This window comes from Podarcis cretensis, assembly GCF_951804945.1.
Source record: "Podarcis cretensis genome assembly, chromosome: 4".
NCBI classification, from domain to species: domain Eukaryota; kingdom Metazoa; phylum Chordata; class Lepidosauria; order Squamata; family Lacertidae; genus Podarcis; species Podarcis cretensis.
Window position 1 is genome coordinate 5,177,486 of NC_137173.1, and position 26,480 is coordinate 5,203,965.

The 26,480-nt window shown below is 47.8% G+C and overlaps 1 protein-coding gene across 2 annotated transcripts in view; it reads left to right on the top strand.

Annotated features, from left to right (window-relative positions):
• The window catches only part of CLPB (ClpB family mitochondrial disaggregase), a 79,440-nt gene that overhangs the window by 1,660 nt on the left and 51,300 nt on the right, over positions 1-26,480 (top strand). The window contains exons 2-5 of one of the 2 annotated variants that reach the window (XM_079973650.1): positions 2,186-2,237; positions 12,732-12,818; positions 21,769-21,872; positions 26,119-26,247. In XM_079973650.1, the coding sequence (XP_079829776.1) occupies positions 2,186-2,237; positions 12,732-12,818; positions 21,769-21,872; positions 26,119-26,247 (372 nt within the window). The remainder of the gene's footprint in view (positions 1-2,185; positions 2,238-12,731; positions 12,819-21,768; positions 21,873-26,118; positions 26,248-26,480) is intronic. The other variant, XM_079973651.1, reaches the window with a different exon arrangement.

Here is a 26,480-nt window from a genome sequence, read left to right on the forward strand (position 1 = left end):
AAAAACTTGCGGAACGAATTAATTTCGTCTTGCGAGGCACCACTGTAATAAACATAACTGCATTTTTATCTCGCCTTTTTCTCCAAGGAGCTCAAGGCAGCATGCATGGTTCCACCCACCACTTGTTTCAACCTCCACAACAACCCTGTGAGGTAGGTTAGGCCAAGAGAGGCAGTGACCGGCCTTCCAGATCGTACCTAGTGAGCTGCGTAGTGGCCAGCTGGGGGATTCGAACCCTGATCTCTTCCTGGTCCTAGTCCAACACTAACCGCTACCCCACACTGGCTCCTCCTATGGTGAGGTCCTTGCTTTTCCAATCGTTATATATCCAGCCTAGAGAAAAGATCCTCCTGCCTTAATTCCTGTATGCGCTGGAGTGCTCTTAGAACCGTTGAAGCAAGGCTAATAAAAGGCAGTGTGCGTAGCGTTTAGAGGGTTGGGCTAGGACCTAGTCAGCCATGAAGCTGCCTGGGGGACCCTTGGGGCCAGACACCCCATCTCAGCCTAACCTGCCTTATAGGGTTGTTGCAAGGAGAAAGCACAGAGGAGGGGAACCTGAGCTCCTTGGAGGGAAAGGTGGATATAAATGTAATAAACAAAGGATACAGTAAGTAATAATTTAGAATTTGGGCCGCAGTAGGAGTAACACGTCAGTGTTCTACATTCCTGTCAACCAGCCTGGTGCCCCTTCCCTTAGTTGTTTTGGACTACAACTTGCATTGGCCCAAACCAGCATATTTCCTAGGGGATTTGCCCATGCTGCTCTTCTCAGTTCATTTGCCTGTTGGTGTCTCAGGACAGTAATGAATTCTAAGAGGGGATTCTCCTTTTTCCTGTAAGCTTAGTTGTGCATACAGGGTGTGACATCTCCAAAAAAATGTGGCAAAAACTTGAAATTTTCTGTGTCGTTTTTTAGCTTTGTATTTTTAAATCAAAGTTCAGTTGATGATCTGTTAAAGAGGTGAGGTTTAGTTTCTTTCCGTTGCAACAGTTGTTACAGTAATGGTTTTTAATAAAGTTCATAATTATTATTATCAAAACAATTAGTCCTGCTTTACATTCTCGTCCTCAAAGTGCATTTTGAAGCTAGTTTTGCATGGTGTACTTACAGCATTACGGCCAGGAGGTGGCATATTTGAACCACCTGTTCCCAAAGTGGCAACCTTATGCTGCTTGAGGTTTGCAGCCTTCCCCAGCTTGTTTTTGGACTACAAGTCATGTGTGCTGGCTGGGGCTGATGGGACTTGTAGTCCAGACCATCGAGAACCCCAGGAAGACTGTTTCAAAAGACTCGTTCCTGGGCCTTTCTCACAGCAGGGATCAGCTTTTGTTTTGAGTGTCCAGCTGTGCATTAAAAGAGGTTTTGATTGTTGCTCCTTGCCTTGTAGCTTATGCACTGAAGTCTATCTTCAGGGTCTTACCCTGGGAGTGTGGGGGCAACACCCAGAATCATAGAATTGTAGAGGAAGAAGGTACCCAAGGGTCATCTAGTCCAACCCCCTGCAACACAGGAATTGTCCATTCCACCGTTGAACAGCTCTTACCGTCAGAAGATCCTTGCTAATGTTTAGTCAGAATCTCCTTTCTTGCCATTGGAATATTTTGGTTTAGGTCTTACCTTCTGGAGCAGCAGGGGAAAAAACCGAACCTAATTATCTTTTAAGGCCATCCAAGTCAGTGACTATCACTGCCTCTTGCAGGAGCAAGCTTAACTGCGTGAATTGTTCCAATTAACCACTAAGGTGCTCACAACCCTTGCTTTACTGTGGACAGAAAATTCCCCAGGGTTTGGGAAAGGCCACTGGCCCCCCAAAACGTATGGTTGCCGGACTCAGGAGGCAGTGCTGTGGCTCTAAAAGCAGGCGTTGTGCGTTGATTTCTGTGTCTTGTTCCAGACAGAAATTCTGTTCCATCTCAAAGAAATTTAAGTGGAGGGACTGCCTGTTCAAACACCTGATAGGTAACATCAATGTGGACCTGATAGTGGAATTCTTGGAGGGGTTGGTTCTTTTGGAATCAGCTTTGAGGGGTGGGAGGCAATAACTGAGCAGTTCCAAGTGGTCCCCCCCAGAACCAAACCTGGCAGAAAGCAGGAAATTTCCTTTAAAAGGGGGGAGTGTCTTTTCTTGCCTGTCCTTCTCACTACCTCCAGTTCACAGCAATTCCTCTCCTTTGCTTTTTCCAGAAGACTCTCTACTGGAAGCTGCACGGATCAACAACATTTCCGAAGTGGACAGGTGAGCCACCTGAATTCAGCCCTGCTGGTGCGAGGGGTGGCTGGGAGATGTCTGCTGGTGGCGTGCAGCCTTCTTGGGAGAAAACACTAGTGTGTGCAGTCTAAAAATTATATCTATATAACCTCACAAATTTTATATACTACTTGATTGTAAAAAAAACACCCCAAGAACCGCCACCTCAAAGCAGTTTGCAAAGAGAATAAAACTGTAAAACTCAGTAAAGACTGCTCTTTAAAATATTCAAAAGAAAAAATCAGCCATAAACTAAAAAATAAAAGCACACATCAACATGCCACGTGTTTGAGTAGGCTTGTCTAAACAAAAATGTTTTTAGCAGGCACTGAAAAGGGTACAGTGAAGGTCCCTGCAGGGAGTTCCAGATTGTGGGTGCTGCCACGCAACAGGTTGTGGAATGATGATTCTGCAGATATATTTTCTTGAGGCCAAGGGTCGAGGTCCATTTGTTGATGTACTGATGGGCTTTCTCTAGGAGAAACTATGAAAGTTGCCCCCACAGGGGGCAGTGATGGCCACCAACCTAGATGGCTTTAAAAAGAGGACCAGGCAAATTCATAGAGGAGAATAAGGCTATCAATGGCCACTAGCCAGGATGGTTGTGCTCTGCCTCTATGATCAGAGGCAGAAATGCTTCCAAAGACCAGTTGCTGGAACCACAGGAGGGGAGAGTCCTCTTGTGCTCAGATCCTGCTTCCTGGTTTCCCACGGGCATCTGGTTTCCACTATGAGAGCATCCTGCTGGACTAGAGGGGCCCTGTTTGGTCTGATGTAGCAGACTCTTCTTTTGTTCTTTTGCTTTAGAAGTGACACCTCTGCATCTGAATATTATTATTATTATTATTATTACTATTATTATTAAGCATGCCTCAGAGCTTGATTTCCTACCTTCGACCCCCTTCCCCCCCAAAAAAAAGCAAGGTGTTAGCAGTTGTTTGTGAGGGAGAGGCCATCTGTACATGTTTAGGGGTGTTCCCTTCGCCACATGTCAGTTTTCTACACCCCCAGCAGCTGAGTGCCTTGTGCCCTCGTGCTGGGGTGTTCGATTAAAACTCTCCAAGCCATGACTGGAACTGGCAGAGTGGCATATTTGTGTGGTATATGCCCACCTTGCACTTCGCCCTGTTCAGCTCAGCCTTCATGCCCCCTGTTTTCTCCAGGGTCTTCTACAGCCCAGCGACCAGGTCTCTCCCCCTCCCCTGCACCACATAACCCCCTCTCCTCTCTTCCCTGCGCCCCCGAACCTCTTCCCAGCCTGTCTCAGGAAATGGCTTCCTTGTGCCCAACGCAGCCGAGGTCTGGCCTGCATCAACGCTCCTGATGGGCAGCAAACTGGGCCCCTGGCAGTAATTGCAGGAAGCGGCCTGATTATCTTTGAGTCAGCCCAGGTCTCTGGGCCTCCTTCCCTCCCACCTCCTTGCTTCGGCTTCACATTCCCTGCAGGCGATTCTGGAAATGCTTTCGGCCACTTGATCAAACCTTCGGATGGCATATAATTTGGGAAACGGGAAAGACCACAGCTGAGAGGTGGACCATCTGCCTTGCCTGTCGAAGGTCCCAGGCTGGCACTGGGGTGAGATGGTGCCAGCTTGGGTTTCAAAATGCCTTCCCAGACCCTCTTGCTCCTGTGAGCTGGCCTGGGCTGGACAATGTGCTCTGTAAGCCACCACTGTGCCCTCATGGGACACAGCATCCAGCCGTCCCCTCTTGCACTCGGAAAATAGTGTGGGCTTGAGTTAGGCTAGCAGCAGGAGAACAGTAATGCTTTAATGTTACATGTCTAAGATATCCAGAAATTACTGTATTTTTCTGTGTATAAGACACCCCCTACTTTTGGGGACCCCAAATTTAGAAAATGGGCACATGCACTATCCGTGTACAGTGGTGCCCCGCAAGACGAACGCCTCGCAAGACGAAAAACCCGCTAGACGAAAGGGTTTTCCGTTTTGGAGGTGCTTCGCAAAACAAATTTCCCTATGGGCTTGCTTCGCAAGACGAAAATGTCTTGCGAGTTCCTGCGGGGTTTTTTCCCTTTTCCCCCCCTTTTCCTAAGCCCTAAGCCGCTTATCAGCTGATCAGCCGCTTATCAACTGATCCGCTAAAAGCCGCTAAACCGCTAATAGCGCTAATCCGCTAAGCTGTCAATGGGCTTGTTTCGCAAGATGAAAAAACCGCTATACGAAGAGCCTCACGGAACGGATTAATTTCGTCTTGCGAGGCACCACTGTATAAGATGCCCCCAGATGTTTAACCTTATTTTAAAGTAAAAAAAAACCTTGTCTTATACACGGAACAATACGGTAATCTTCACCAACATTTGCAAAAGCTGGCATTGGCTCTCCCTGTGATAACATTCTGCCTGCCTTGTCCGCCTGCAAGGTCAGGGCTGTACATAGATGTCACATGCTAGAATATTCACTCTCACCTCTCTGAAGGGCTGTCCCATGGAAGATGGACCATCTTGGCTGTGAGTCCTGGAGGACTTGCTCCCTGACTTGCAGGCCTATTTCTACCTGGCCTGGGAGGCAGGGCCTGGACTGACTCCAGCTACAAAAGTTGAGGCTGCTGAACAGACTCTTGTGCTGGGGTGTTGGTTAGGGGTTTTCGTTGTTTTCTTGTTGATATTAATTTTTTGTATACTGTATTTTTAGATCTTACGATTTATGTGGAAATTGTTCAGTTCGGTTGTGCGCCTTTTGGTGTGGTTTACTTATTGTTTAAGACTACTGGTCTAAACCACGGAGCCTAGGGCTTGCCAATCAGAAGGTCGGCAGGTCAGATCCCTGCGACGGGGTGAGCTCTCATTGCTTGGTCCTTGCTCCTGCCCACCTAGCAGTTCGAAAGCACGTCAAAGTGCAAGTAGATAAATAGGTACCACTCCGGCAGGAAGGTAAACGGCGTTTCCGTGTGCTGCTCTGGTTCGCCAGAAGCGGCCTTGTCATGCTGGCCACATGACCCAGAAGCTGTACACCGGCTCCCTCGGCCAGTAAAGCGAGATGAGCACCGCAACCCCAGAGTCGTCCGCGACTGGACCTAACGGTCAGGGGTCCTTTTACCTTTTACTTGTGTTATATTTGTAATTAAGTAAATATTTTTATTTTGTAAGCTGCCTTCAGCATAGTTTTAACTATGCAAAGGCTGCATAGAATTAAAATGATGGTGATGATCCAAGCTTGTTTTCTGCTGCTCCAGGTGGGAGAACATGATTCAGATTGCAAGAAAGGAGATTCTGACTAAGCATTAGGACCAACTTTCTGAGGGCAAGAGCTGTTTGACAGGAGAACGAACTCCCTCGGGAGCTCATTGACTCTCCTTCCTTGGAGGTTTTCAAACAGACGTTGGGAGGCCACCTGTCAGTGGTCCTTTATCTGCAATTCCTGCATTGCAGGGTGTTGGAATAGATGACCCCTGAGAGTCCCTTCCAACTATGCAATTCTAGGATTACTGGGCTTTTGCTGTTGGGATGAAAGCAGTGAAGGCCAATGGGCTGATTAGACAGGCCATTTTTAGGAAGCTGGCCCTGTTTTTCTCCCTTGAGATCATTATGTTGCCGGTGTGTGTGTTTAGGGGGTGGGAAGGATCTCATTCTGTAAGTGTTGCAAACCTCGAAGCACCTCCCAAAGAAGTCGAAAGTTTCCCTAAAGCCCCCCCGGCTGTTAAACAGTAACATCTGGGGACGGCGGGTGGGGTGGGGGGAGAGGGAGAGAAGTGCTGTTTAACTGGCCTCGGCCGCTGCTGGGGACAGAAGCTTTTGTTGTGGCCAAAAGTTCAAGTTTCCAGCTTCCTCTTCCTCCACCTGTCAGCAGGGCCCGGCTCTCAGGCGCTGAGCACAAACTCAAACATGCCCTTTGGGCTCCCGGAGTCACTCACCCAGAACTCCTGGGCTCAGAGGCCTGAATAGAAGCCCCATATGTTCAGCACGGGAAGGGGGTGGGCAGAGAGGGGAGCCGAGTGCCTATGCTGCAATAGGAGATGCTCAAAGCCAAGCGAGTCACTGGATCAGCTGCCTTCTTTGCTCTGAAGAGGGGGCATCCTTCTTTCGCTCCCCCCAAAGAACAAATTTATCCTCCCTGAGATGCAGCCCTTCTCTTTCTCTCTCTCTCCCCCCCCCCCATTAGTGGGTTGGTTTCTGTATCTTCCAAAGGACCCCTGGCCAGAAAGCCCCCTCTGGAATGTCAGTGGGTTCTCACCATAAACAAGGAGGCATGAATTTGGCGGGCGCCTGAAGCTTGGATAAGGGATTGCAGCAGCACTTCTGAATACTAGTTGCTGGAGACCCCACAGGAGAGGAGAGTTGCTCTTGTGTTCGAATCCTGCTTGTGGGTTTCACACAGGCATCCGGTTGTCCACTGTGAGAACAGGGGGCTAGGCTAGATGGGCCGTTGGCCTGATCCAGCAAGCTCTTCTTACATTCTTACAAGTTGCACCTTCCCAGTTTAACCTAGTCCGGGGAGGCAGGCAAACCAGCCTCTCTCTTCCATGGACTGCGTGGTAACATTCTCAGGTGGGGATGTTTGTACTTCTGTCGGATGAGGTTGTCTTTCAGAGGCTAATGATGATAATAGCATTTATAGAATGCCATAGACTATCCAACTAATTTTGCACAGTGTCCTGTCATAACTATTACAGTAGTTTGTGGAATGCTCTCCCCAGGGAGGTTCATCCAGCGCCATCATTATATACCTTTAGGTGCCAGGTGAAAACATTCCTCTTCAAACAGGCCTTTCACTGATGATGAGCCACTACCCTTGTAAATGCTGGCTTCTGGGGCCGATGGGAACTAGATAGTTCCCAGGTCTCTGAGCCATGCTCTCCAGGGCTCACTTTCTGCACATGAAATTTCAAGTTTTCAACTCTTTCTGTAAATTTGCAATGCTCGTATTTGTGGGACAGGAGACAATGATGAGATTTACCGTAATCTTCCACTTTGCAAATTCCTGACTGAACCTTGTGTTGCTACTCTGTGAAAATGCACCTCTAGGTGTCTGTGGATGAGCAGCTGTTTGAGAGCCATTCAGCCGAGTGCCTCAGGTGTTATTTGGTTAAAATGTGGGTAAACATCCTTAAAGATTGATCAAAGAATTTTATTTAATTAACAATAAAATACCCCTGCTGATAAATACATTTGGTTGTCTAGGAGCTGAGCAGTGGTCGTCACTCTATTGATTTGTTGTGATTAAATCAGGCTGGGAATATATTAATGATGATCACGAGTGCCCCGAACATAAAGTTCAGCCATTTCACAAAGCTGCTAAGTTGCTCAGCACCAATGTGCTGATTTAAAAAATGCCCCTAATTGAAATGTCGATGCACGCTGTGCTCCTCGACGGCGCTGCGGTCATCCTGCATTCTGACTTTCTCAGTTCATCATTCTAGAGGGCCTTAAGCAACTTGTGTCCCGTTCCCGAACACAGGCTCTTGTTGCTGACCGTAATCAGTGAGGGCTTGGTGGCCTCATCTTGCTGTGCGCAAGCGGCAAGAGTCACTCTGAGCACCTCCCACGACCCAGAACAGGCGCAGTCCTTATGATGCCCCATCCAGCTCTCATCAGCCCCAGAGAGCATAGCTAATGGTCAGGTATGATGGAAGTTGTAGCTTAGCAATTTTTGAGGGAATTGGGTTGTGTTTCACTTGGAGAAGAGAAGACTCTGAGGTGATATGAGAGCCACCTTTAGATATCTGAAAGGCTGTCACTTGGAGGAAGAGGCAAGCTTGTTTTCTGCTGTTCCAGAGGGTAGGACCCAGATTCAAATTAATCGAAAGGAGATTCCAACTAAATACTTGGAAGAACTTTCTGATAACATGAGGTCTTGGACAGTGGAACGGACTGCCTCAAAAGTTGGTGGACGCTCCTTCCTTGGAGGTTTTTAAACAGAGGGAGGATGGCCGTCTGTTGGGGATTCCTTGGTTGTGATTCCTGCCTTGTAGGCGGTTGGACTAGAGGACCCTTGGGGTCCCTTCCAACTGTGTGTTTCTTTAATATCTGGAGGGCCACAGATTAACTGCACAGAATCGCTTTGCTGTGACTCATCCTATCCTTTAAAAAATGGTTGCCTCCTTGGCCTTCTGTGGAACGTGCTTACCCTTACTCTTCAAGGCAGACACTGGGCCCTGCCACTTCTGGAGTGGGGTATTTCCTTTTTCCTTTTCATGGCTCAGCTTTGAGCCTTCAGAGCTTTGAGTTCTGCCTTCTGGCTCATGAATTTCCCCTGGTGCTAAGACCAGATTGGGGGGGCATCCTGCCCTGCAAGAGCATTGCAAGGTGAGACCTCACAGTGGTGGCATCCCCTTCTCCCAGGACTCTTTGCTGGAGATTCCTCTTGCTATCAGCTTTCAACATCAGGTCAGCATAACACCTTTCCAGTTTTAAGGAGGCTTCTGGAGAGAGAGAGCAAAGATGACTGCTGGTCATCTTGGGCTTAATTCGTTTGGGATTTATACCTGGCTTCATGGTGTTTTTGCATTTTGGTTGGATTTTACCCATCAGCTGGTTAGAAGTGCAACTGGTAAGAGCAATCGACGTACAATTCAAATAGCATAAAACACAACAACTGCATCCCTTGGCTTGTCAAGTTTCTATGTTTATCACATGTCAGGGCCCAGAGGCAGGTTCTGTGGTCCAGCGGAAGCAGAGTGTTGAATCTCAAAGGCAGCAGCTGTCAATCTGAAGGAGCAGAGGCAGGAAAAATCATAATCTGGTGCAGGCAAGCTGGCGGTCTGGTTTCCAGCAGGCAGCTGCCTGAGAGAAAGCTGTTTCCAGAGCACCTACTTTGACTGACAGATTGCTCAGACTGAGGAGCCAAACCAGAGGCAAGCTTAAATAAGGCTGGTCTTGCCACTATTGCGACTCCAGGCACCTGGTCCAGTTGAGCTGATGAGCTGCAGTACCGCACTCTGGCCATTACTTAGGGGGGCCCTGCAGAGTAGGAGGGTCAAGCCAACAGCTCCCTTGCCCTGAGAGCTGCCCCCCCTCGATTGCCCCAGGAAGGAAGGTCCCTGCATCTTGCGACCAGCCGCCCTGGTTTGAGTCCCCTGGCATCTTCTGCCAAGGGTTCCTTGGTGACTTTCTTTGAGTCGGTGCCCCATTCATGGCATCTGAGGCAGGAAAGGTGTCCTGTTTGCCTACCACCAAGAGGTGGGAAATTGGGGGGAGGATCAGGAGCAATAAATCCTCAGACTTTTGTCATGCCAAAATTTTGTGAGCTGAGAAGAGAAAAATGGAGGGTTGGCTTCTTTGATGATATTCAAAGAAGGGAAGAGAAAAAAGGAAGCTCTCTGTGAGTGGTTGGACAGGCAATACAGTGGTACCTCGGGTTAAGTACTTAATTCATTCTGGAGGTCCGTTCTTAACCTGAAACTGTTCTTAACCTGAAGCACCACTTTAGCTAATGGGGCCTCCTGCTGCTACCATGCCGCCGGAGCACGATTTCTATTCTCATCCTGAAGCAAAGTTCTTAACCCGAGATACTATTTCTGGGTTAGCGGAGTCTGTAACCTGAAGCGTCTGTAACCTGAAGCGGATGTAACCCAAGGTACCACTGTACTGTCAAGGGATATTCTCTCCCCATTTGATATATTGAAGGCTCCTGTTTATAAGAGTAAGGAAGTAGTTTGTTTTTACAATTTTATCCCTCTGATTTATATATCGCGATGCAATTATTTGGTTTCATTTTGCTTATATCTGTTTTAATGGTAGCTAATAGAATAGATGTTGTTTTTAAAAAGCAGAGCACTTTTGCGTCTGCACATGTGTGTATAAACCTTGAAAGCCTCGTAAACATGAACAATGATATGAAACTCAAGTGCCTCTTCTTGCATTGAGCGTTGTTTTATAGCCAAGGCCGGCCCAAAACATTTTGCTACCTGAGGCAAAGCAGCAAATCTCCCTCCTTCTCCACCTATGTGGAAGTACAACATAGCCATTGTGGCTCGCGGCCACAATGGAACCTTATATGGCTATTCATATTCTGAAGCCAAGTTGGTGGCCATTTCTGCGTCGGGGGGGGGGGGCAAATTCCGCTGCTTAACTCAGCACTGTACAAATAAGTGAATTTTGTCTGTCCTGAATCTTCAAATACTCAGCTCCATTGGACATCCGGGAGATCTAGTATTCTGAGAGAGGGAGAAAAGTGTTTCTCAACACTGTGCATAATTTTATACACTGGATACTTTAGTTGAGATTCCTGCCTTGCAGGGGGTCCCTCCCAACTCTTAAGAGACTATGATTCTATTACCTCAACCTCTCACTCATGTATTTTGTAAGCTAAAAAGCCCGAAATGCTGCAGCCTTTTGGGGAGTTACTCCATCCCATTGATCATTATGAGTGCTCTTTTCTGAACCTTTTCCAACTCCACAATCTCCTTTTTGAGGTTGAGCAATCAGAACTGTATGCAATATTCCAGATGTGATCACACGGTAGATTTGCCTGAGGGCATTTTTTGAGGCTCCCCCTTGAGAGGCCAATGGTGCATTCACCTAGCGCTCATACAGAGTCACAAATGCCTCTGGAAAGCACAGCAATAACAGTAGGGATCAGGGTGAGAGCCAGTGCAGTACAGCCTGAATTAACCCTATAGAACTGTATAGAACAGGCACGTCCAACAGGTCTACTGGTAGATTACTGGCCGTCTGCAGTAGATCACTGCCTCCCTCCAAAGAAGCTCAACAACTTTGGCTTCCCTAAAAGAAAGCTCAATATTTTTGCCCTGCACCCTCAGAAATCAGGGCTTTCCTTTCATCCTTCTTTGACCTGAACCCCTAAAAAGCATGCCTTCCTCCTTCCTAAAAAAAGCTTCAACAGCTTTGACCTGAACCCTAAAAAGGGGGTAGATCACTGCCAGTTTTTAACACTGAGAGTAGATCGCAGTCTCTTGGGAGTTGGCCACCCCTGGTGTAGAATTAAGGGAACAGATCTCTGAGGGGTGAATCTGCCTAGGATTGCCCCGGTGATATGTAGCGTGATGGGGACCAGCAAAGCTAAGGACGGCTAAGGACCTTTGGAGAGCTTCCAGATGGAGCAGGGGTGTGGGTTTCTGCCGCAGGCGATGCTGCTTTGAGCATGGGCCACGCAGCTGCAAGGCGCTCTCTGGTTACTCCTGTAAACACAGCCCTGTCTGCCCAGTTGACATCCAATCCGGGCCTCCCCCAGGCTGCTCAGCCCGTCACTACAGGTTCATTTCCTCTCTTTTTTTAGTAGGCAAGGGAGAATCTGTTTGGCTCGAGCACACAGTCCTCTTGGGGTGATGGGCTGCACAGAATGTGAATGGGCAGTCCTCAGAAGACAAATGGCGCAGCGCAGAACTTGCTTTCCTCATTCATCGGGGCAGGCAACCTTTTCCCTTTGAGAGCCACATTCCCTTGTGGGGAGTAGTCTCTTGGGGGTTGCATGCTGGCAGGGGAGGAGCTACAGTTGAAGGTGGGTGGGGCCAAAGTTGTTGTTGTTGTTGTTTAGTCATTTAGTCGTGTCCGACTCTTCGTGACCCCATGGACCAGAGAACGCCAGGCACTCCTGTCCTCCACTGCCCCCCGCAGCTTGGTCAGACTCATGCTGGTAACCTCGAAAACACTATCCAACCATCTCGTCCTCTGTCGCCCCCTTCTCCTTGTGCCCTCCATCTTTCCCAACATCAGGGTCTTCTCCAGGGAGTCTTCTCTTCTCATGAGGTGGCCAAAGTACTGGAGCCTCAGCTTCACAATCTGTCCTTCCAGTGAGCACTCAGGGCTGATTTCCTTCAGAATGGAGAGGTTTGATCTTCTTGCAGTCCATGGGACTCTCAAGAGTCTCCTCCAGCACCATAATTCAAAAGCATCAATTCTTCGGCGATCAGCCTTCTTTATGGTCCAGCTCTCACTTCCATACATCACTACTGGGAAAACCATAGCTTTAACTATACGTCCAGAATAAAGAAACCCCGCCCCACCACCCCAGTTTTCAGGATGGCTGCCTCAAATGAAATTCCCAATCCTGGGCAGGCCTACTAAGAAGTAAGCCCCACTGAGTTTGATGGGGTTACTCTCAAATAAATAAGCAGAGCATTATTTTTTCAGTTCACCAGCCCGATACAGCTACTGTTCAGGGAAGCGAGTGAAAGTAATTCCATCCCGACTTTAGTTTGATATACACATATATGCACGCGCACACACACACACACACACACACACAGCAGAAGTCTTTCTATTCTCAGTCAGCTGGGAGACAAACTTCTTTTCTCCAAGCCATAGCATACAACTTAGAAAATAGTTTTAAAATAACATCCATTTTTGTCTATATTGCCTCTTCTAGTTGTTCTGATATTGTGTATATAGAATAAGGGAAAATGCGTTCAGAAGCCAGGAAAGCAAACAAGGAAGAAGGGATTGGGATGGGAGGGAGGGAGGGGTCAGCTACAGGTGTCTGTGGATGGGCAGGTTGTTTAACTGAGTCGTAGATGCTCCATGGCTAACAGATATGCTTCCTCTCCCTCTTTCTCTCTGTTCAGGTTGTTGCAGGAAGGTGCCAGTGTGAATGCCCGGCACAAACTTGGCTGGACAGCTCTGATGGTAGCTGCTATAAACCGAAATTCAAGGTGTGTTATTTATTTTTCTTTGTAAAAAAGGTGCATATGACACCCACTCATGTAAAACACCAAGGCAGCATACAGCAATATACGCAAATGCCATCAAACATACGACACATTAAACATGGTAGGAAATGATCCTTAAAATGTCTGGCTCATCTTGAAAAAAATCAAGCAATTGAACAAGCCTGAATAGGCTTTTAAAGGGTCCCCCAAGAGGCATCCAAAAGGTAGCAGCGAGGTTGCCTGTTGACTCTGCCGGAAATTTGGTGTGCGTCACGAAGAGTCGGACATGACTAAATGACTAAACAACAACAACAAGGTTTCTTTACCGCATTTCTTACAGGAGATTCTGAAGGCTATATACCATTTAAAACAATTGAACTGAACAAAATGGAAACAACAGATACAAGTAATAAAGTAATAAAATAGCCACATAATGGAAGGAAGACCTCAGCCTCCACAGGGCTGGTGAAGTAAACATGTATTGGGTTGTGTCCAAAAGAAGGTGAGCAGAGAGGATAATTGGACCGTGATTTTGGCAAGGGGGGGGGGAATGCCACAGTCAAGGAGCTGAGCTGGTTTTGGGGAGAAAACCATTTGGCTTCCACTTCCTCCAGAGTGACTTGAAGTCGGTTCAAGTTCTCACCCAGCTGAGAATGCTCTTCTTGTTGCACAGTGTCCTGCTTTGAGCCGAATGCACAAAACGTCTAGCAGCAGGACATGAATAGAGAAGCCCAGTTTGGGGCGTTGTGTACTCCTGCAATGAATGGTGGTTTGGGTGCGTCCTTGCCCAGCTCCCACCCATTCCATTCCATTGCAGCCCCTTCTCCCCTCTTTCCACTTTTCAGCAGCAGAGTGTCAAAGGGTGCAAAACAGGGCATTGTTAAACTATGGAGGGTGATTGGTGGCAATGGTTGGCTTTAAAAGAGGATTAGGAAAGTTCATGGGAGAATAAGTCTACAGTGGTGCCTCACAAGACGAAATTAATCCATTCCGCGAGTCTCTTCGTCTAGCGGTTTTTTCATCTTGCGAAGCAAGCCCATTGACGGCTTAGTGGATTAGCGCTATTAGCGGCTTTTAGCGGCTTAGCGGATCAGCTGATAGGCGGCTTAGCGGCCTAGAAAAAGGGGGGGCAAAGGGGGGGAAAACCCGCAGGAACTCGCAAGACATTTTCGTCTTGCGAAGCAAGCCCATAGGGAAATTCGTTTTGCGAAGCGCCTCCAAAACGGAAAACCCTTTCGTCTAGCGGGTTTTCCGTCTTGCGAGGCGTTCGTCTTGTGGGGCACCACTGTACAGTGGTGCCTCGCAAGACGAAACGAATCCGTTCTGCGAGTCTCTTCGTCTTGCGGTTTTTTCGTCTTGCGAAGCAACCCTATTAGCGGCTTAGCGGATTAGCGCTATTAGCGGCTTAGCGACTTAGAAAAAGGGGGGGAGCGAAAAAAATCGCAAGACTCGCAAGACGTTTTCGTCTTGCGATGCAAGCCCATAGAGAAATTCGTCTTGCGAAGCGCCTCAAAAAACGGAAAACTCTTTCGTCTAGCGGGTTTTTCGTCTTGCGAGGCATTCGTCTTGCGGGGCACCACTGTATCAGTACTTACTATCCACGATACCTGTACTCTGCCTAAACTGCAGTATGCCTCTGAATACCAGTTGCTGTTGCACTCAGGTCCTGCTCGGAGGCTTCCCAGAAGAGGCAATGGGTCAGTGACTGGGAGAACAGGATATTGGACCAGGTGGGCCTTTGGCCTGACCCAGCAGCCGGGCTCTTATGAAAGGCTTTGCTCCTTTGAGGATTTGTAGGTTGTTACCTGCTCTGCGCAGGATGCGGGTGGCGCTGTCGATTAAACCACAGAGCCTAGGACTTGCCGATCAGAAGGGTGAGCTCCCGTTGCTCGGTCCCAGCTCCTGCCAACCTAGCAGTTCGAAAGCACGTCAAAGTGCAAGTAGATAAACAGGTACTGCTCCGGCTGGAAGGTAAATGGCGTTTCCGTGTGCTGCTCTGGTTCCCCAAAAGCGGCTTAGTCATGCTGGCCACACGACCCAGAAGCTGTACTCCGGCTCCCTCGGCCAATAAAGCGAGATGAGCGCCGCAACCCCAGAGTCGGCCACGACTGGACCTAATGGTCAGGGGTCCCTTTACCTTTACCTGCTCTGCGCACCAACACTAGAACTCATGAATATCCACTGAAACTGAATGTTGGAAAATTAAGGCAGATAACAGGAAGGACACCAACATGGATGGCTTTGAAAGAGGGATGGACAAATTCACGGAGGAGGGGGTGATTCATGGTTGCTAGCCATGATGTCTATGGTCTGCCTCTCCAGTTGGAGGCAGCAGTGCTTCTGAATACCAGTTGCTGGGAGCCACAGGAAGGGGGTGCGCTCTTGTGTTCGAATCCTGCTTGCGGGTTTCCCAATGTGGTATCTGGTTGGCCCCTGTGAGAAGAGGGTGCTGGACTAGATGGGCTCCCCTTGGCCTGATCCAGCAGGCTTGTCTTCTTATGTTCTTAAGGCTTCAGAAATAGGGTGGGTTAGAAATCAGAACCTCGTTATTCATAGCATAGGAGCAGGGTAGGCTTCTGCAGGTCCGCCCACGGGGTTCCGTTGCCTTGCTTTTTCCTGCCGGTCTTTCTTTGCCTTTGTGTTTCCTGTCCTGCCTTTCTGGGCCGAAGGAGCTTCTCTGCCCTAACATCCCTTTAGGTTCCCAGGACAATCGCCGTGTCTCCTTGTAACCTTTAAAGGCAGCTCTTCAGTCTACAACTAAATTCAATTAGTTTTCTTATTTAAAGATGGAGTGAAAGAGGGCGGGGGGGGGGAGAGAGAGAGAGAGAGAGAGAGAGAGAGAAATCCAATTTTCGGAAACGTGGGACAGCCAGTTGGAATGGGCTTTGATGTTACAACCTCTCAGGGGCGCTTTACTTAGTCACAAGTTCATAAGCAAAAAAGGCCTAATTATTTGGGAAAACACAGGATTAAACGGGCTCACAAAGGCCGAATATCCGCTCTCGGGCGACGCGATACGAATCCATGTGCCGAGTTCGTGTGTGGTGCAAACTTTGATGTGTGCTATGACAAGCTGAAAGTCGTGACCCCCTCGGGGAGCTCCTTAAGACAGGCCAAGAGGCAGGGGGTGGACCCTGGGGGTCTGTTTGTTTAACTTTGATGTCCGAGCAGCAACGGGCTCCCTTGTTTGCGGGGCTGCGGAGGGGTGGGTTGAGCGCCCCCTCCGACCTTTGCAGGTGGACAATGGCCAGCGGTGGAGTGTGACGATTGTTGACCATTCCGAGTGGCTGGTGGACCAGAACAGGGTTTCGGGAGAAAGGCTGTTCATGGTACAATAATTGCCCCAGATGGTTCCTTGTCCCAGCCTTTGCCCAGTGTTAAGCCTTTTATCTGCAAGAGTGGCTGAAGCTCCGACTCTGTGCTCGCCTGCCTGCCTGCCTGGTGCAGAACCAGTGTGGTTTCTTGGTTAAGGCTTGGTACAAAATGTTTGTGGGAGTGGCGGCTTAATCTAATTTCTTTCTTTATATAAGAAAGGTCCTTGGATAAATAGATAGATAGATAGATAGATAGATTCTTTATTGTCATTACACAAGTGCAACATTGCACAGTGCAACGAAATTGGATGTCATCCCTTAAAAAAACAACAAAAGCAAAACAGCAACAACAACCAAACAAACCACATTCCAGCCACACCCACACCCACACCCATCAAACTCCCAGGTCACACTATCGAGTTACAGCATTCAAAAAGGCCACAGCTCTTGGATAGAAACTATTTTTCAGTCTATTTGTCCTTGACTTGATGTTTCTATATCTCCTGCCAGAAGGCAGTAGTGCAAACAGACTGTATCCCGGGTGAGATGCATCCTGCAGGATGTTGTTTGCTTTCCTAAGACAACGGGAACCGTACAGTTCTTCCAAAGATGGGAGAGGATGACCAATAATCCTTTGGGCTGTGGTTATGACCTTCTGGAGCACCTTCTTCTCCCTAGCTGTACAACTGGAGAACCAAGCACAAATACAGTATGTGAGAATGCTCTCTATGGAGCCTCGGTAGAAGGACACCAGCAGTTTCTCACTCAGATTGTTCTTCTTTAAAAGTCTGAGGAAATAAATTCTCTGCTGAGCCTTCTTCACCAGAGCAGTGGTATTTGCGCTCCAAGTCATGCCCTGATCGATAGTCACTCCCAAAAACCTGAATTCCGCCACCCTCTCCACCCGTTCCCCGTTGATATACAAGGGCTGAATGACCGCCTTTTTTGTCCTGTAATCCATCACCAATTCCTTGGTCTTAGCTGTATTAAGAGCCAGATTGTTCTCTCCACACCAAACACAGAGCCGCTCCACCTCGTCCCGATAGGCGGACTCATCCCCTCCTGAAATGAGCCCCACCACCGTAGTGTCATCAGCAAACTTGATGATTTTGTTGCTGGAATAGATGGCTGTACAGTCATACGTATAGAGAGTAAAGAGCAGGGGACTCAACACACAACCCTGTGGTGAGCCGGTGTTAAGGCTAAGGGCTTTGGACATATGTGACCCTACTCTAACCCTCTGAGAACGTTCTGACAAAAAATCCAAAACCCAGAGACAGGTGGAGTTGGAGAGTCCAATCGCCTCTAGCTTGGACACCAGTCTATGGGGGAGGATAGTGTTAAAAGCAGAGCTAAAATCCACAAACAGCAGCCTCACATAACTCCCCGGCTGCTCCAGATGGGACAGAGCAGCATGGAGAGTGGTGGTGATAGCGTCTTCTGTGGATCTATTTGCCCTGTATGCAAACTGGTAGTTGTCAAAAATTGGTGGAAGACAGGAAATAATGTGACGGCGCACCAGTTTCTCAAAGCACTTCATGATGATTGGAGTCAGTGCAACTGGTCTGTAGTCATTCAAACTACTGATTGTGGGTTTTTTAGGCAGAGGAACAATAGTTGACGACTTCAGGCAGGGTGGGACAATAGACTGGTGTAAGGACTTGTTGAAGATCTTAGTAAAGACCCTCGCCAGCTGATCCGCACAGCCCTTCAACACCTTTCCAGTGATGCCATCAGGTCCAGCAGCCTTCCTCGGATTCACCATCCTCAATACCTGTCTCACCTCGTGCTCCTCTACAGTGAATGAGGGGCCCCTATGGGCTGGTGGCTGTAATACCGACGTCTCAGGTGGCTCCCTCTCGAAGCGAGCAAAGAAGAGGTTAAGCTTTGGGCTGTCATTGGGGCCAGCCTCTGAGAATATACAGTGGTACCTCGGGTTAAGTACTTAATTCGTTCCGGAGGTCCATTCTTAACCTGAAGCACCACTTTAGCTAATCGGGCCTCCCACTGCCGCCGTGCTGTTGCTGTGCGATTTCTGTTCTCATCCTGAAGCAAAGTTCTTAACCCGAGGTACTATTTCTGGGTTAGTGGAGTGTGTAACCTGAAGCGTATGTAACCTGAAGCATATGTAACCCGAGGTACTACTGTAATGAGAAGCTGATGAAGTCAGTGTCATAGTTTCCCCTCTTGCAGTCAGAGGATAATACAGTGGTGCCCCGCAAGACGAACGCCTCGCAAGACGGAAAACCCGCTAGACGAAAGGGTTTTCCGTTTTGGAGGTGCTTCGCAAAACGAATTTCCCTATGGGCTTGCTTCCAAGACGAAAATGTCTTGCGAGTTCCTGCGGGGTTTTTCCCCTCCCCCCCCCTTTTCCTAAGCCCTAAGCCACTTATCAGCTGGTCCGCTAAAAGCCACTAAACCGCTAATAGCGCTAATCCGCTAAGCTGTCAATGGGCTTGCTTCGCAAGACGAAAAAACCGCTATACGAAGAGCCTCACGGAACGGATTAATTTCGTCTTGCGAGGCACCACTGTACAATGGTACCTCTGGATGCAAATGGGATCCATTCCAGAGCCCCGTTCACATCCTGAAGCGAACGCAACCCGCGCAAGCCTGGGTTGCGATTTGCCACTTCTGCGCATGACGTCATTTTGAGCATCTGCGCATGCACGAGCTGCGAAACCCAGAAGTGACGCACTCCGTTACTTCCGGGTCACCACGGAGCATAACCTGAAAATGCTCAACACATTTAACACGAGGTATGACTGCACAGAGGCATTGCCCTGATTCTCATTCTTCCGGTTTCCCTGGGCTTGGAGCTCTCCTTGCAAGACACACTTTCCGTTTACTCTAAGGGACCTCCGTTTGAAATGGACCTCCAGAGGTTTGCAGCCTGGTCTATTACATGGTTGTTTTTAATATAAGGCAGCCATCGCCAGCCTGGCGCCCTCCGGGTGTTTGGGCCAGCTGGGCTCGATGGGAGTTGTAGTCCAAAACATTTGGAGGGCACCACTTTGGTGGCAGCTGCAGCTGCTTCGAGTTGTATGTACGTCAGGGGCAAGCGAGAACCGTTTTGGGAATTCCTGCTCCAAATAGTTTATTCACGCACGTCACACGTCCCATCTCTCAGTGGAAGTGCACCGTGGAATAGGAGTGATCCTCAGTTGCTGCAGCTGCTCCAGAGAGTGCAGACCTGGGTGGGAATAGCTGCCTAGGCTCTAGATTTTTGTTCGCAGGTAACCAGAGCTGTGGAAGCAACTGTAAGCATAATCTTTAGCAATAAAGAGTTAACCACCTACCGTGTGCATGCCTTTGAATGGGAAGCACCCTTGATACCTTCCCTCCAGAGCAGGAGAAAACAAGCTTGTTCCAGCTTCCATGTGACAGCCCATAAACCTTTCTAGGTTAGCGGCCATCATTGCCTCTTGTGGGAGCAAGTTCTGTAATTCAACTGTGCACTGCGGGAACATGGACTTCACCTTTTTCTCCCTCTCTGTGTTGTGCTTGTTACTTGAGGTCCACGTTGACCACCGGCTGCCTTGATCTACCAGATCTGGCTGCTGCTGTCCAGAGGCCCTGGCTCATTCTTCCAGCAAACTCCCATTCCTTCTTTTCAGGGGGTTGGACTAGATGACCCTCAGGGTCCCTTCCAGCTCTGCAGCTCTTTGAGTCTATCAGTCCAGCTGTCGCGGCGCAAGTGTCCCTTCCAGCCCTTCCTCCCGACCACGTCACCCGGCCGCTAACAGCAGAAAGCACTTTTGCCATCATCGATTTAATTGCCTGGTGAACTTTAGTTAAAGGCTGCCCTCTGGGTCAATGCAGATTTTTATATATGTGCAGATGAGGAGGCTCTGTTGCTAATGCAATTAAGACCTGATCAGCAAATTAAAGGCCTAGTTTGTTGAGGCGATTGAGCACCAGCTCAATCACAAGTTATTGAAACTCACAAGGCTGCCTGCTTCATAATGTATTTAGTGAGCCCCTCTTATGAGGGGCGGGGGGTGGGCTTCACTGTCTGTGTCACACACACACACACACCATGCAAAAGTCCCAAAGAGGAAACACAGTCACTGTGGGACTCAGGGTCACTTCACACATCACACAAGAACACGAGAGACCAGGATGCCCCCTGTTTTCCTTTTTTAAAACCCCACGTCTGCTGTCTCTGTGCCAGGGAGCTGTGGTTTGTTTCCAGGTCCTCATGCAGCAAGCAAGCGCTCAAAGCCTCGGCTCCTGCAATAGTCATCTGCTGCACCCATCTTCGCAGCCTGTGAGATTTTGGGATATGTGAAATGGGACTTTGGGAAACAGTCACACATGAAGTTATCAATGCCACTTTTGAAAAGGGGCAGAAACATTATTCGCTTAATTGATGCAATAAATCAGCAGGAATTCTGATTGTAGAGTAAAATTTGCATCATTCTTTGGGGTAGCCTATGGAGCTGTTGAAAAGCTGGGACTCTGAAGTTTTGAAGGAATAGCTCTTCTCTGATCCAGCTGGCTGTAATTTGGTAGCAGGAGTCTTGCTTTCTTGTTCTTTGTTTAAAATAACTAAATATCTCTCTCTCTCTCTCTCTCTCTCTCACACACACACACACACACACTTGTTTTAATCAGTTTGTTGTTGTTACGATCTCATAACCCACCCACCTCCAAGGAGTGTCGAGTCCTGTGATAGGATATAAATACAATAAATGAATAAAAATGACTTTTTAATGGCTATTTTACTTCTCATTCACCTTTGCAAAGGCTAATTTGCTTGAAAGTTGGAGTATGTTTTGTTACCTGCCAATTGGACAGGGCCAATCAATATCTGCAATTGCTCAAATGTCAGGCTGCCTCTGCGAAAGGGAACAGTGGTAATGTGAGCTGTCTGGAGGGGATGGCCTGCCATTTTCTTGGGACATTAGGCTGAAGGGCAATTGTATGTGAAGAAGACCTTTTATAGCCTCTCCATAGATCAGGCTGTTCCTTCCACTTCCTGTTTACAGCAATCCACGTCAAACCAGGCATGGGGTGTGTGGCATAGTAAGGGTGAATCCAGGCTGCTGCAAGCGGGGATGCCTCGGTGCCTGCAGTGCTGCAGGTGGCTCAGGCCAGTGAGCCAAGGGGCAATGCCGCAGAGGGAGGGGGCAAAGGCTCATCACCGCACATCCTCTTTCCAGGTGGCCATTCTGGGCTCAGGCAGAATATAGGGACAGCCTCGCTGGAGCAGACCATATCTTGTCTTCTGTTTTCTCAGCTCCCAGCTTTGCTTATTTGAAAGTGAGCCCCCTTGTCCACCCCAACAATACCTTGCTTAACTTCTTCCCCAGAGAAGTTCAGGAACCAGGCAGAGGGCCTTCTCGGTGGTGGCACCCACCCTGTGGAACGCCCTTTAGATGCCAGACAGAAACGTTCCTTTTTAACCAGGCCTTTCGTTGATCTGCTTTACATCCTATTCCCTTTTAAAATGTTTTTTTGGGGGGGCTATTGGGTTGTTGTTGTTTTTTTAATTATGTATTTTGTGGTTTTATAACTTGATTTTATTCTGTGAAGTGCCCTTAGACCCCCGGGTATAGGATGGTGTATAAATAATAATAACTATAATACTAATGTATATACATTCAATAATATATATATATATTATTTTCGAACAGTGTGGTAAAGCTTCTGCTCACGGCCGGAGCTGACCCAAACCTAGGAGATGAGTTCAGCAGCGTCTACGAGATGGCCAAAGAGAAAGGGCTCCACTCCCTGGAAGGTAACGCAGCACGGTTTGTTTGTTTTTCATTTATTTATTTATTTCATAAATAATCTCTGTACTGCTTGATTGCAACAAAAACTTCAAAGTGGTTTGCTAAAAGATAAAATAAAATCAAAAATCACAACTATGCTTTAAAACATACAAAAGTTAAAATAGATTAAACAGATTAAAAATGCCTCAATTTTCTAAGCATAAATAAACTCAGGACCACCTGCTGAACAATGGTTGATGGTTCAGGACAGAAAAAAGAAAGTCCTCCTTCACACAGCACAAAGTTAAACTAAGGAAATCTCTCCCAGAGGAAGCAGCGATGGCCTCCTAACTTGGATGGCCATGAAAGGGTCTTAGACAAATTCATGGAGAATAAAGCTGTTCACAGCCACTGCCTGCGATGGTTATGCTCTGCCCTCCAGTAAATGCTTCTGAATACCAGTTGCTGGAAACCACAGGAGAAGAGAGGAGAGGGCTGCTCTTGTTCTCTGGTTCCGCTTGTGGGTTTCCTGTAATGGGCATCTGGTTGGCCACTGTGGTGAGAACAAGATGCTGGACAACATGGGCCTTTGGCCTGATCCAGCAGCTTCTTGTTAGGTTCTTACATTGTCTGTCGTGGATTCCTTTACTCTGCAGACCACCGCATCTCTCCAACAGTTGTCAGGGCAACACACCAACCTCAGGCCCAGCACCTTGCATTTCCAACCAAGCAGGATGCAGAAGAGCACTCTTCAAACATCCTGCCAATTCTGGCATGCAAAGGACGGCCTGCTGCAAAAGGCCACAGGCTGAATGGCTCTGTCAAGAAGGTTAACACAATCGCCGTGGCTGGTTTTTTGTTTGTTTGTTTTAACCCTAATGTAAAATCTGGATCCTCAACTTGCAAAAAGAGATGGAGAGAGAAAACCTTTGCTCTAAGGAAAGGATGAGCTCCAGATAAGGCCGGGGTTTAAACAAACAACTTTCAATGCCGGGAGAAATCCGTCAACTGATTCTGGAAATGTACTGCCTCCAAGCCATGGGGACCACAAAGAGGGAGTTTCTCTGGGGAGGGAGTTTCAAAGTTGCCTGGGAACAGCCACCACTGTGAAGGCCCTCTCCTCCATCCCCACCAAGCATCCCTGGGATGGCAGTGGGACTGAGAAAAGGGCCTCCCCTAAAGAACTCAGAACCCAGGCAGGTTCATATTAGGAAATATGGTCTCTCAGATGGCTGGGAACATAAAGCCATAAAACCTTTGTGGTCTCTAATAATAGGTAAAGGTATTAGTAGTTAAAGACGTCTATTTTACCTACACTTGAGTATATATTGCACAATGTGGATCTAAAAGATGCCAGATTTCCCTTCCAGCTTACATCTTGCCTGATCTACCTGTATGATCTGGTCCATACATCACCTGGGGTCTGCAACTTTCATTTCTGCTGCTTTTCGGACAACTTAAGGTCTTACACATTGCCTCATTTTTCTCTCTGGCAGCAGCAGAACGGAAATTTTGCAAAGGGCTTTGCTGTTCTCCAGCAATGCCATTTCTTTGAATGCTACCCTGAGTTGCCATTTATTTAGGAAAGGCCAGTCAAGGTTAAAAGTCAGGGTCAGCAGATCAAATTTCAGAGCAAAAGGGAAAGAAAGAAGAGTACTTGCAGGCGTGAGCAGCAGGCTCTTCTCTAGCACTGAATGCAAAACAACATCTTAAACAAAGGAAAGCATCTTCCTAGACTTTGTTTACATCGAGAATATATCAACTAATGAATTAATTTGGTGGGGAGGGGCTGCGTCCTCTCCCTTTCCATCTATAAAACTTTTTGGCTGAGGGGGGGAGGAGTGAGATAGCTGGAGTGGAGGAAAATACAGCCACTCAGAAGGAAGTTGCATTAATTTTGAGGGTGGGGGTTGACATGTTTTATTAAAAAGAATAAATTCAGCTGCATTTTTTTGAGAGCAAGAGGGAGGGAGGGAGAAAGGAGATTGTGCATGTGAGAAAGAAAAACTGCCTTTGTTTTGCAGGGTTATTTTTAACGATTTGCATATTTTGTGTATAAATTTTTTTTTCTTCATAAAAGCATCCAAATCGGGGGAGCTGTGCGGCAGGGCCTCCACGCGCAAAATATATTACAGACATTTATATGGATGGCAGGGAGGGGAGATGGAGAGCTGAAAATTTCCAGGCTCCCCCGTGATTGATGGCAGGCGAGGCTCCCCTTGACGCTTTATTGAGTTTCCGATGATTATCTCTCGCGGAGACATTTTTTACGGATGACGGCCGAGCTGTCACGGCGGACCACGGGGGGAAAAGCAGCCCAACAATAATAACACTTTAATCTTTTTACTGCACTGCTCCCTAGTATCTCAGATTCATCTTCCCTGACACCAGCCACTTGATTATCCTGCCCCTCCCTGGATAGGCAAAGGAGAGCAGGGAAGCAAACAAACAAACAAACAAATAAGCAAGCATATCTCAATGCCCCACCCCCAGGAAAAAAACACCCCCTACACAAAGCATGGTCATACAAAAGTCACACCAATTGCTACTTCTGTAGGTGTTGAGGTTTATTAGGAGTGATGCCAGACAGGAGAGAACCCAGCTATTAATTACAATATTTTAGATGTGGCTCCTTTTATAACTTGGGTTTTTTTGGAGGGGGGAGTGGAAGGCGGTGGTAGGAAGGCGCCGTAGACGCCGTTTGCTGCCGAGGAGCTGATCTGAGCGCCTGTTCCCTGATCCTGCTAAGCACTACTTGCCCCAAGAATGGGGAGAGAAGGAAGGGCTCAACTTTGCAGGGGTGCCTCCGCTGCAAAGCTCCTGAGCCAATTCCTGAGCTGGCTTAAGTGCCTCTGCTCTTCCCAGGAACCCCCTGGGGAAGGAGAGCCAGCCAGAGACCCCTTCACCCTTCTTAGAATTCACTGGCTGTTGGGAGGGGGGCACTTGAAGGAGAGTCAGCCCACGGCACTTTCTCTGGTCTAACACCAGTGGCAGCCTTGCACAAGGGATGGAGCCTGGGGAAGAAATCACGGTCCATCCTCCAGACGGTTTCCTTGTTTGAAGAGCATCACAAGGGGCTGGGGGCGTGGCTTAGTGGTACCTTGCATGGGAAAGGCAGTAAATCTGGAAAGGTCCTTGGGCTCCCACAGCGCTGGGCAGGGTGCTCTGACTTCACTTAAAACAATTCTGTGCATTGTGTCCTTGTGTCTCTCTGCCCATCTCCCCTGCGCACACCGTGTCCAGGAACCCTAAAGTCTTGAATCAAGCAACAAGAAGCCTTTTGCTCGGGGGATTTTAATAAACCACTTGGGTTCTTTTTATTTCATTCATTCATTCATTTTCTTTGTATGCCGCTTTTCCATCCAAAACAAACAAACAAAAACCATGCTCAAAGCTGCTTGCAACAAAGAAACAGAGATGCATTTCCTACGAACTTTGCAAAAACAATTTCATAATATCGTAGTGAAACAATAACAGCAACCATATCACAGCATAGCAAATCAATAGCATACCAAAAAAACCCACATTCTAATTCTAGAAATATAACAAGATTACTTAAACAACATTATTATTATTATTATTATTATTATTATTATTATTATTATTATTATTAGAATTTGTATACCGCCCTATAGTATTATGTCTCAGACCACATACCCTGTGGTCACATTTTCAGATCTGTAGCCATGAGGGCTAGCAGCATTGATTTGATATCTGCAGTCTTCCTCTCAGCCTACAAAACACATTAATTCCATCAGATATTTGAAGAGCAACAGCAGAGGTATACCCAAATCTTTTCCTGGAGGAGCAGGCTTATCAGTGGCTATGCCATGGGTAGGCAAACTAAGGCCCAGGGGCCGAATCCGGCCCAATCCCCTTCTCAATCAAAGCCTGCAGACGGTCCGGGAATCAGCGTGCTTTTACATGAGTAGAATGTGTCCTTTTATTTAAAATGCATCTCTGGGTTATTTGTGGGGCATAGGAATTCGTTCATATATTTTTTTCAAAGTATAGTCTGGCCGCCCACAAGGTCTGAGGGACAGTGGACCGGCCTCCTGCTGAAAAAGTTTGCTGACCCCTGGGCTCTGCTCTGTCTCCACAGTTAGAAGCAACAATGCTTCTTAATGCCAGTTGCTGGAAGCCACAGGAGGGTTCTTGTGTCGAATCCTGTTTACAGGTTTCCCACAGGCATTTGAGAAACGGGCATGTCTTAGCTACTTCTCCTCCATCCATGATTCATCTTCTCCCCCTGCCATCCCCTTCCCTTTGCAGTTCTGGTCACACGGGAGGACGACTTCAACAACCGCCTGAACAACCGGGCCAGTTTCAAGGGCTGCACAGCTTTGCATTATGCTGTGCTGGCAGACGATTACTCCACGGTCAAGTTGCTTCTGGATGGAGGTAAGGGAAGAGCCGTCGTCACTGGTCATGGGGAGGGCAAGGGAGGCCAGTTGCCTGCTGGAACTTTTGGCACAGAATCTGATGACAGAGGCAGCATTTTTAGTCAGCATACTTGTTGCACACACACAAAAGAAAGAAAATGGCTCACATTTTCTTTTTCTTTACATATGTTTACTACTTGGCAGGTATAATAACAGATGCCAAATAAAATAAAAATATAAAATAATGTTTCA